Raw genomic sequence first — 12,567 nt, forward strand, 5'->3', positions numbered from 1 at the left:
GGGAATCAGGAGTTGTTGGAATGAACATATGATGGATGAAATATTTAGTAGCCCAAGAAGATTTGAATATACTTCACATCTTTAATCATAAATCACCTGCCATGTTTTATTAGAATTCTGTAATTTACATAAATGATGAAACTGAGTCACTGAAAGACTGAATTAACCTGCACATTTAATAAAGGAAGTTAGAAGCAAAACTGAGATTGGAACCTGAAACTGTTTGTTTCTTAATGTATGTTGATTACATATCACATAAAAATCAGTGATGTATAAAACTAGTAATTTTCAATAAGTTGAATACTTGTTTTAGTTTCTACTACATAGCCTCGTAAATGAGAAACTAAAATTAGCTTACTTTTTGTTTTAAACCCTTGCCTTGCCAGCTATTTGTGTTGGGGAAAATGATAAAACCAATTTTTTTTGCTGCTGCTGCTGCTTAGTCGCTCAGTCATGCCCAATTCTTTGCCACCCCATGGACTGTAGCCCACCAGGCTCCTCTGTCCATGGGGATTCTCCAAGGCAAGAATACTGGAGTGGGTTGCCATGCCCTCTTCCAGGGGATCTTCCCAACCCAGGGATCGAACCCAGGCCTCCCGCATTGCAGGTGGATTCTTTACTGACTAAGCCACCAGGGAAGCTCAAGAATACTAGAGTGGGTAGCCTGTCCCTTCTCCAGGGGATCTTCCCGACCCAGAAATCAAACCGGGGTCTCCAGCATTACAGGCGGAGTCTTTACCAGCTGAGCTACCTGTCCACCTTAAGTTATTTTTCTAGATTCATAGCCACTTGGAAACTATTTTAAGGCTGTCAATGGTTACCTTAGGTCATTCCAATACAATTAGACTAGATGTTTTTTGGATTCTAGGTGCCTCCTAGCATTCTTGCGAAACAGGGTGAAAGAATCTGCAGTATGAACCCTTGCTCACCTTGCTCTTGTTCCAGTGTTTCTACTCTTCTGAATGTTGTGATAAGCTGTTAAGTCAAGAGACAGTAGATATCATTGAGATCTGTTATGGGTTCTGAATATTACAGTTTTTATAGGTAGTCTCGTTATAGAATTTCATAGCAGGTAAGTAGGAGTCACATATGAAATCCATAGCTCCTAAACCTCTGTCTCAGTCCTTTTGAGAAGTAGGAGATCTGTAAACAAACTGAGTAGCAATACTTCTTGTACCTTGTGCTTCTCTTCCCCAACCAGGAATTTCCTTGGGAGTGATACGCATAATCATAGGTCAGTGGTAACAGTAGAGTATAAGTCTTGTCATGGCTCCTCACCAACCTTGTTGAAAACTTTTCTCAAATGGATTGATATAGTTAACTTACTTATTTATAAAATAAAGATGTGGGCACCCAGATGTGGGGATTAGGTTGTTGAGATTGTGATGATACAGTGATACAGGTGACTTAGTGAATAATTTTCATCTTGTTCTTATTTGGCTTTAGAATGTGTTTTAAAAATAGTATTTGAGAGTGGATACATGATATATAAAGGAAATTCTCAATTTTATAATTTTTTATAAAGTGACAAAAAGAAAAATACCTATGCGTCTTTGCCTAACAGTTGTTTTATATTAACTTCTGTGTTGAGACTAATTAAAAAGATTATTTTGACAGACCAATTTTTAAAAGTTTATTTTGGTTACAATTTGAAGTGTAGTTGTAGTGAAGAATTCGAAGTGAAAAATATATTGACAGAAGTTGACCAGGTTTATAATAACTGAGAAGCTGAGTCAACTGTTTTCTGGATAGGGTCAGAAATGACTTTTTTAAGAGTCATTCGGGCTTCCCTGGTAGCTCAGCTGGTAAAGAATCCTCCTGCAATGCCAGAGGCTCCGGTTTGATTCCTGGGTAGGGAAGATCCCCTGGGGAAGGGCATGGCAACCCACTCCAGTATTCTTATCTGGAGAATCCCCATGGACAGAGGAGCCTGGAGGGCTACAGTCCATGGGGTGGCAAAGAATCTCACACAGCTGAGCGACTAAGCACGGCATAGCACAGGAGACATTTAGTTTGCATTTCATCTTCTTTTTAAGTTGTGATATCCTGAAGAGATTGTAATTTATGGTGACATTTTAAAAATACCTTTTTAATTCTTTAAACATTACCAGGAAAGAGATACTCTTGATAAAGGATGTTGACTAGTGTTTCAGAGATTCATGTCTTAGTAGGAGAATTTAAATATCAAAATAGCATTCTTACAGTGAACTTAGAAAAGCTGTTTCGTAGGAGAAAATCTTAGCAATTTGGGGGAAGGCAAAGATTTCTTTACTTAGGTGCCAAAAGCATCAATCATAAAAGAAGAGAAATAATAAATTGGATTTTGTCAAAATCAGAGCCTTCTGCCCTTTAACAGATACTGTCAAGAAAATGAAATGGCAGGCCACACCTGGTAGAAAATGTTCTGACAAAGGACTTGTGTCCAAAATTTATTTAAAAAAACAACAACAACAACAAAAAACCAATGAGAAAATAGACAAACCTTTTAAAACATGTGGCGGAGACTCCAACAGTTCCTATATACAAATGGGCAACAAGCACATGAAAAGATATTCACCATCCTTATTCATAAAGGAAATATAGTTTGTATATTTCTGTCTCCGTGCAGTCTTGAACATAATGTGTCATGATAGAAATCTGATCACTGGTTCCCATGACAGTATGGAGGGAGTGAGTATGCATGGGAACTTTCTAGGGAGGTGGAATGTTCTTTATCTTGATTAGGGTAGACATTACACAGGTGTAAGCATTTATCATGTCATTCACTGGAATAGCTAATTTTTTTCAAAATGACTTTTAATTGATGTATAGTTGAGTTATAATGCTGTAGAGTAGCTAATTTAAAAAAACTTCCCATAGCAAAAGTTGACAATGATGTGGAACAGCTGGAGCTGTCATACATTGCTGGTAGGAGTGTAAAATAGTATAACCACATTGGAACCAGTCTGACGGTTTCTCATAAATTAAAAATTCACCAACTTTTAACTCAGCAATTCTATTTTTAGTTACCTCTCCAAAAGAACTGAAAGCATTAAAGAGCTTTATAAAAATGTTCATAGCCGCCTTATTTTTGATAGCCTGAACTGGAAACGACTCAGATGACATCACTAGGAGAATAGACTGTGGAATATTCAACAATTCAATATTCTGTTGTCCCAACAATTAGAAGAAATTAACTAAAGATATATGCGGCAAAATGGAAAAAAATCTCATAGGTATTAAACTGAGTGAAAGAAGCTGGACGCAAGTGTACATATTATTTGATTCCATTTATAGGAAATCTTACAATAGATCTTTAATGACGGAAATCAGATCACTGGTTGCCTGTGGCAGGTATGATGGAGTAACTGCAGAGAAACAAGAGGGAACTTTGTGGGGAGGTAGAATGTTCCTATATTTTGATTGGGATGGATGCTACACAGGTTTGGAAATTTATCACAAGTCAGTAACCTCTGTACTTTAAGTTACATGTTATATGATTTGTACCTCAATAAAGCCGATTAAAAATAACCTAATTTAGTTTTTAAAAATATGTTTTAAATAACATTTTACATAACCATATTCATTTTAGGTATTATATATTATTGTGATTTGCATATTTTTGAGATAATGGTGTGAATGACACTGTCCTCAGCTCTCAACTGTGTTCACTTTAAGGTGTGCATGACCTCAGGCAATTACTGGATCTTCTGTCCACAGGACTCCAGCATATCTGTTTGTTCCAAGCCCAACCCAGCAGTCAAGGTCCTTTCAGAAATTCAGCTTAGTTTGTACAGGGCTTACTTGAAACTTAGTACAGAGAATTATTTTGGAATTCTTGATGTTTTTCTTTATGGTTTAATTTGTTAAACCATATGAGGACACTGTTGAGTTTAAATTTAATGAGCTTTCCCTCTTTTCTCTCTAGCCCATTTTTCAGTGAAGAATTTTATTTTGAGATTCCAAGAACTTTCCAGTATTTGTCTTTCTATGTTTATGATAAGAATGTTTTACAAAGAGACCTTCGTATAGGTATGTACCATTCATAATTATCTTTTAATCACAACATTGGTGTTTATATTCTTTCTTTTTCTAAGTATAAAGTATTGAAAACAACAGAATAGTATACTCTCAAACTTCTAATCCTTCCTTCTAGACTTCATGTTCATTTGCAGATCTGATTTTTAATTTGTATGCTCAACTTGGGCGACACTTCGTCAGGGAATTGACATTACCATTTTCCCTCTAGTCATGGTACCGTATATTTCTAGGTGCCTGATGGGTCCCTTTTCTGTAGTATTCATTATACTTGTTCATCAGTTTGTTGTTTAATGTCTAGATGCGCTAGTTGAATATATATATTTATGAAGGCAGAGACTGTCACTCCCAGAGTGCCTTAAATTTGGTGAATGATCAGTACAAGAATCATTGAATGATTCAAAGAATGTTTTTATACAAAGATCACAGTATTTGATCCCTACCACAGAACATCTGTTTTTGAAGTGTTTCTAACAGAAGTAATAATTCACTTTAATCTGATCACATGTTTTCTCTCTGGTTGTATTGGTGACCAGTAACTCTGTTTCTTAAATAATTTCCTGAGGTGCGATCTGTGAGCATCAACTCGGACAAAACTAACTGGCCACGTATGTGTCACACTTACGGCTTTTGCACCACTGTCTTTGAATAACAGGTAGAGGTCTTTCATTTCCGTGCATTACTTTCTCTTTTTAGTGTCCTGAATTTCATCATCTCCATCTCTCCTTTCCAGTTTCAAATATGCTCATCACCTGCACTTTAAATGATTAAGCTTTATTTAACTTTGACCTCTTGACTACCATCTAATTTGTTTCTGCTTTTACTGTTGAACTCCTGAACAAGTAATTTATATCTTTCTGCTTACTACTTATTTCTTTTTAAATCACTGTAATCTGACTTCATTTTTGAAGTTTACCAAAATCATTTAAAAATACCTTTTTAAAAACAGTAATATTTTTTCTTAATTCTAAAATTATTACATGTTTTAAGGTACTGGTAATGATTCTGCCTAAGAATAGCTACAGTTAATGATTTGTGTCTTCTCATTCTTTACTTCATGCATTTAATTATTATACTGTACTGTTTATTCAGTTTTTTTTTCCTCTTTGACTTAATTTACATTCCCTCAAACATGACATGGGCATAATCATTTCATTGTACCTTGGAAATTATCACTGAAAATTTGTTGTTCTTGGATATTATTGAAAAATTTTTTTCTCACTTGATCAGTGAAAGTAATACTTCATTTTTTAAAACCTGTATTTTCTGATTACTAGTGAATTTGAGGAATTTTTATATGTTTATTGGTCTTTTACATTTTTCTTCTGTGAATTAGTTAGTTCTTTTGCTTATCTTTCTTTTCGGTGGAATTTTATTTATTCTTATGCCTCCATATTTGATAAATACATTAACTTTTGTCAACTATATGCATAGCAAATACTTTTCTTCTGTCACAGAAGGCATTTCATAGTTTTCAGACCTCATCTGCCTCTGTGTCACATTAGACTCTTTGAATTGCTTAGTCAACTTGTTGAAAGCCAAGGAAAAGGCAGTTTAATAATATTGTATTTTCCTAATTATGTTCCTTCTGACTTCTTCTTTACTTATATGTAGACTTTTCTCTGTCCAGCAAACCCTTAATTATAGATCATCCCAAGGCTCCATCCTTAAACACTTGTCTGTGGTATACAAAAGGTGGGAATATTAAGGTGAATAAATTTCAAGTTGCTCCCAGGTTATCTGGCTGATTAATACTAATATATTTAATAAGGTCTGTGCTGGAGGTAGGAACCAAGTACTTGGGAACATAGAGGAAAGAAGAGTTAATTTTGTTTGGTGAAGAATTAACAGAGACTACCTAGGTAGGAAAAGAAAGAAGTTTCAAGATAATAGGGATTAGCAGAAACAGAGAAGAAAAGGTGAGTCGTATTTGTGGTGTATCTGCTGATATATGTAAATTACTTAGGCCAAGGTTGGTAGATCATGAATCTGGGAATGTAAATTGGACCAAGTTGTGATGGACACTTAAAGCCGTGCTAAGGAATTTGGACTTTACTCTGTAGACAATTTAACCTTTTTTAAGAATCAGGAACCTTTTAAAAATTATGTGTAACTGTATATTCGAATATACTTGTGTATTTTAACAACTTCCTGTGGTCTGAACAATAATAAACTCAGTGTCTATAGATTACATATTTAAAATGTGTATACATATATATCACAGAAGGCGATGGCACCCTGCTCCAGTACTCTTGCCTGGAAAATCCCATGGATGGAGGAGCCTGGTGGGCTCTAGTCCATGGGGTCGTGAAGAGTCGGACACGACTGAGCAACTTCCCTTTCACTTTTCACTTTCATGCATTGGAGAAGGAAATGGCAACCCACTCCAGTGTTCTTGCCTGGAGAATCCCAGGGATGGGGGAGCCTGGTGGGCTGCTGTCTATGGGGTCACATAGAGTTGGACACGACTGAAGTGACTTAGCATACATATATATATAACTATATATACACATTTTTAAAGTATGAAAAATCTGCTTTAAATATATCATGTATGGTTTATGTTTTAGAATAGAGATTAGAGGCAGGGAGGCCATCAAGGAGACTGTTATCAGATGAGATGAATAGGGCAATGGCAGTGGAAATGCAGATGAGGGAATGTCCTTCATAGGAATAGCTTCACATGGGATTTAGGGACTGAGGAGATAAAGGGGGGATTTAAGAAAGGAAAGAGTTAAAAATAATCTTGTTTTAATAGCTGTCATTAACTGAGATAAAGAGCATTCAGGATGAGAAAGGGAGAGGATGACTTTGGTTACAAACAGGTTAAACTTGCATTACCTGGGAAGCATCTTGGTGGACATGTTTGTTGATTGTTGGAAACACAGAGCTGAAGCTCACAGAAAAGATCTGAATTTGATGTTTGGAGATGTGATATTGAGAATCATTAGCATTATGTGAAACTTGAAGCCTCTGTTGGAATGAATGAAATTGCCCTAGGAGCACTTCTGGAGGCTTACAAGGGGAAACGAGGCCTTAGTGAAGATTGATAAAGTGTATCAGGAAGATTGGAAGAGAGCGAGGAGGGAAAGCAAGGAGATCTCTTAATGGAAAGACAAGATTTGACAGAGGCTTTTGGTGATTATTAACAACACTTGAGAGAGTGTGTATCTTTGATTGACTACTGTGACTTTTTAAGAAAATGTTTTGTAATTTTCATTATCTGTTTACTCATAGTCATCATATAGTATTTCTTGAAAAGGCCTTTAGTTGAGGTTTATAATTATTTCCAAAAATTGCTTTTTTTAAAAAAAAATTTATTTTTTAAAGTAAAAATCAGTCTTTTGTGGAGTGGTATCAGAAGGTCATAACTTGCTGTAGGAACTGTAAAAAAAATCTTAACTAAATGTAGAAATTTTTGTTTTTTCTTTTATTAAAGTAAACAAAGGACATATGTAGCTTTTAAAATTGGAAGGTAATCTTGATATTTTCACTTATTTTATAAGTCTTTGCCCAGTTGTAGGCTAACTAGTACCATAGTATTTTCTGGGAATTAAATTTGAGCTAGAGTTGAGAACCATCTTTTTAACTTAAGAGGATCTAAGAATATGTACTGGTTGGATAGCTTTACGAGCTTATTTGTTTTTTATTTTTAATTGTTTGATGATATATGGAAAACTTTTCTGGTGGTCCAGTGTTTAAGAACCTGCCTGCCAGTGCAGGGTACATGGGTTTGATCCCTGGTCCTGGAAGATCCCATGTGCCTCAGAGCAGCTAAGCACATGTGCCACAACTGCTGAGCCCACAGACTCTAGAGCCTGAGCTCCAACTCCACAACAGAAGCCAATGCACTGAGAAGCCTGTGCTCCGTAGCTAGAGAGTAGCCCCTGCTTGCTGCAACTAAAGTGAAAGCCTGTGTGCAGCAAAAGATCCAGTGCAGCCAAAAATAAATAAATAAGTTAATTAATTTTAAAAAAGAAACTGGCATCTAAACCCTGATTAGATGTTATTTTGAGATACTAGTTTGCTGCCTTTCTGAATAAAGTTGTTATTCCTTTAAAAAAATTTTTTTTTCTTTTTGTAAAATTTTTAATTATAATATTACAGACAATTAATTTTGGTCACTGACTGCCCACCCCCATCCCCTTCCTGGAAGTAACAACTGTTATTAATATGGGGCATAATTTTTTGTATTAGAAACCTTTATATGCCAGAACAGTTAGGATGAAAACTAATTATAGATTAATTGAAAACTTGAGACCTAGGAACCATGTTACAAAAAGATAGGAAATTGTAAAAGTAAGGCTTTGAAAGTCTGTTATTGTGTGATGTGTTGTCCTATGATCTAGTGTCTTCTCTTAAAAAGGGAGAAGAGAAAAGAAAAACTTTTTGTTAAGAAAAAATTCCATTTCCAGTAAGGATCCTAGTAATATTAAACATATACATTTTACCTCCTAATGTATATTTTCTAATTATTTTAGTTTTCAGAGGGATCTAGGCTCAAACAATTGAACCATGGTAGACTGGTTAACTTGTATTTCTTACCTCTTGATTCAGAATGTTGTAAGAGAATTTCACTAGGATATCAGAGACCTGAATTCCATTTATGACTCTTATCACTCACTGGCTTTGTGACCTTAAGCAAGTCACTGTACCTTCTTAGGCCTTGTTCACCTATAAAATGAGGTTGGGTTTAAGACAGCTAATGTGTTTTTCAACATTAGAATTGTCATTTCTGCTGGCACTTACTTAGCTCTTAGGTCAAACCTACTGTTTAAATAGCTTAAGGCTACACTTTTGTGTCTGTTTGCATAGGAACTGTATCAGTTATCTATTGCTACATAACAAATCACCCTCACACTTAGAGGCTTAATTTAGCAATCCTGTATTTGCTCATGATCCTGCAAGTCATCAGTTTGGGCCAAGCTCAGTGGGGTGGCTCTTCTGCTGGTCTCACCTGGAGTCACTAACATGCAGTTACTTAATTGACTGGGCTGAATGATCTGATCCATGTGTCTGATGGCTGGTGCTGGCCATATGCTCCCCCTCCAAATGATATTGAGGGCAAGTCCTACTGCAGATGGTTATTCAGACTACTTGCATTACATTTGCTGGTATCCATTGGCAAAAGTTAAGTGGCATAGCCAAACTCAGAGTCAGTGCTGGAGGAGACAACACAATGGCACAGACCAGGGAAGTATGATTTTTTGAAAGCCATTAATATACCAGTCTGCCACAGAGACCAAAAGGAATCATTCTAAACCCTGTACACTAAGGTACCTAAGTGTTGCCATTGACTGAATTGCTGTTACTGATCCTGCCAGAATTTGTTCAGTCCTCTGGTTCTTTTTCATCTTATACAGGAAGTCACACTTATCCCTACATTTATCTACCCTTTCATCATTTCTACTATAATCAAGTAGGAACAAGGCCATCAGGATGTTGCCAGTTAGTGATCTGTATCAGGATGAAATTTCTAAGAATATGTCATATCTAAAAACGGGGCCCTAGTAGAACACAGTTTTTACGGATGGTAAGAAAATGCTGCCTAGAAGTGGTACTGGAAAGCTAAGAATATGTATATATATATTTACTTTGAGACCAACAAAGATGGTTTCTGTGTCCATAGTTCCTTCATTTCTTTTTGTGTTTTCTTTCCTTGTCTGATTTTAAGAAACTGATATAGCATCTGGTATATAAATGTGTGTATATCTGGTCTAAACTTTTTCTGTCTACGAGTTTGTCAGTATAGTGGGGAAATGAAATAGTACCTTTAAATAATGTGTTTTGTATTTGGTTCCTGGGTTGACTGGTTAATTATTTACTTGTTTATTTTAATTTTATTTTTTTGAGTTTTAGAGCCAAGCAAATGTTTAATCAAAAGTTCTATTCCTAAGAGATTTTTCCCAGTTTAAGTAAACTGTTGAAATGACTACTCCATAAATTATACATGATTTTACCATATACTTCCTTAAGTAAACAGTATTTCCCAAAGAGATAAATTAGCTGTCAGATAGAGAATAGGACTGGATAAAAGTTATTTTCAAAAGAGCCCAGGTCCTCAAAGTTGTGTCAAGAAACATGGTTTCCAGACATACCTAGTGTGAAGCACTGGGGGTTGTTTGTTTGTTTTTGATGTTACTGATCTCATAGCTAGTGAAATAATGAGTTGCCTTTGTTTAAAATAGTAAACATTAAAACACTGTTGGAGGCCATAAGGATGCACAGAATAAGTTTTTAAGATCATTGGAACTGAAAGTTGTTACAGAGGAGGTAAATGAGATGTAGAGTTTAAATAAATCACCCAAGATCACACAGCTAATAAGTAACAGAATTGACAGTCAGCTGAGAATTAGTGTCTGTTGGAAGAAACCTGAACAGGAGTACCTCGGTTTTGAAATCGGGCTCTAGCACTCGTTAGTGTGCAGGTTTTTAGTATCATTCAGCTTTCCTCATCTGTACTATACCATCTACCCCCAAGATTGTTACGAAGATTAAACAACATGTGTAAGAATGTTTACTCCCTGGTAGATAGTCAATAAATTTTGGCTTTTCTTTTCAGTTTGGTGCTCATTCCACTATAATCAGGCTGCTTACATTTTGTATTTAATAGCTGCCGTATAACTTGTTTAACTAAGGATAGCTCACAACAAGAATGAGGAACGATTTTTTAGGTCTTACTTGTATTTCAGATACTTGTTCCTCCCCTCCCTGTTCCTTTTTTCCTTCACTGAGTTCCCTTCTCCTTTACCCTCCAACCTTTCTCATTCATTCATTTATTTATTTACCTTCCCTCCTTCCCTTCATAACTCCTCTCTGTCCTGTTTGATTCCCTAGGGCTGATGACATTTCTTTTTCAAGTGTTATATTGCCCAATGAAATGCTGAATGTGTTGGCTGGTATCCTAATATCTAATGACTTCAAATATTTTTCTTTGTTTTTCTGTCATGCTTTGTCAGTTTCTTTGACTTCTTGAGATCCTGTGCTCTTCCCTGCTTCTTTGGACTGATTAGTCTCATGCAACCAAATCTTTACATTTTACAAATTGATATCTTAAAAGGAACTTGATAAGAGTAAGAGCTGGGAATAAAATTGCAGGTTTTTCTCAACTTAACAACAGATGGCTTATTTATACAGCTAGTCAGAAAAGGGTTTTTCTCCCAGAGGATACAAACTGTTCAATTCTTTTGTGACAGTGAGTACCATGGACACATGAGACATTAAGTAAGAGAAGAGGGTCCTTGCTTCTGGGCTTTTTTTTTTTTTTAATCTTTGAACTAACTTTTGGTTAGGCACTTGCAACAAAGATGTGTTTCCACTGATCTATGTTGTGAATCATAAATAGAACAGGTATTTCTTAGATTTCTACTCTAGTTTTTAGAAGCATTATTGGTTAAGTAGTACTCTTGCCTGGAAAATCCCATGGACAGAGGAGCCTGGTGGGCTACAGTCCATGGGATCGCAAAGAGTCGGACACGACTGAGCGACTTCACTTTCACTTTTCACTTTCATGCATTGGAGAAGAAAATGGCAACCCACTCCAGTGTTCTTGCCTGGAGAATCTCAGGGACAGGGGAGCCTGGTGGGCTGCCATCTATGCGGTCGCACAGAGTCGGACACAACTGAAGCGACTTAGCAGCAGCAACAGCAGACTTTGGTTGAAGAATTCTGGAAATCAGCTTGCCATTTAAAATATAGTGTCATTGTGATTATTTGTTCAATGAGTAAATGAATCCATCAAACCAGTACATTTCCCAAAAAACTTTTTTTTCTTAATGGGCATGGGTTGCCGTGCCCTCCTCCAGGGGTTCTTCCCGATCTGGCGATCAAACCTGTGTCTTCCTGCGGCTTCTGCATTGAAGGTGGATTCTTTACTGCTGAGCCACCAGGGAAGCCCCTAAAAAGCCTTTTTTTTAGTTGAGGGCTTGCTTTAGTGATGTTTGGATGTATTGTACATGCACACATATGTACACTTATATACATATTCATAAATTATGTATAAAACTAAAAATCCTGGAAATTGTCGAACAGGGTCTATATGATTACTTTTTAATTAATAGCTTTATAGATGTGTTATATACATGCCAGAGAACTTACCCTTTTAAAGCATGTAGTGCCATGGTTTTACGTATATTCACAGAGTTGTGCAACCATTACTACTAATTCCAGAATAAAATTTTAAAGACAATTTTTCTGTGTTTGCTTTCTTGTTATGTCTTTTCTTTCCACTTGATACACTAAAATTGATATATCTTGACAGAAAACATTTTTTTAAACTGTTTTCCATAAGTTTTCAAATGTTGAACTGAAAGACCAAGCTAGGTCATAAGTGAAAGGATATGAAGTATAATTTGGGCACTTAAAATGAAAATTTTTATTTGGTAAAATCAAAGAAAGTGAGCTATTTTTTACTTTAACGTATATCCTTTATTGAAGTTTTTGTGTTGAATGTTGGAATAAATTGTCAGTCATATGCAAAACTGTCTACTTCTTAAAACTTGAATTGAGGAAGGAAATGCTTTGTAACCAACATGGCAAATACTTCATTATAAT

General features: G+C 35.9%; 1 protein-coding gene across 2 annotated transcripts in view; it reads left to right on the forward strand.

The window, feature by feature from the left end:
• The window catches only part of RASA2 (RAS p21 protein activator 2), a 121,389-nt gene that overhangs the window by 28,393 nt on the left and 80,429 nt on the right, over positions 1–12,567 (forward strand). For both annotated transcript variants that reach the window (XM_040233936.1, XM_040233937.1), the window contains exon 3: positions 3,908–4,011. In XM_040233936.1, the coding sequence (XP_040089870.1) occupies positions 3,908–4,011 (104 nt within the window). The remainder of the gene's footprint in view (positions 1–3,907; positions 4,012–12,567) is intronic.

The sequence above is a fragment of the Oryx dammah genome, unplaced genomic scaffold (assembly GCF_014754425.2).
Source record: "Oryx dammah isolate SB20612 unplaced genomic scaffold, SCBI_Odam_1.1 HiC_scaffold_2, whole genome shotgun sequence".
NCBI classification, from domain to species: Eukaryota; Metazoa; Chordata; class Mammalia; order Artiodactyla; family Bovidae; genus Oryx; species Oryx dammah.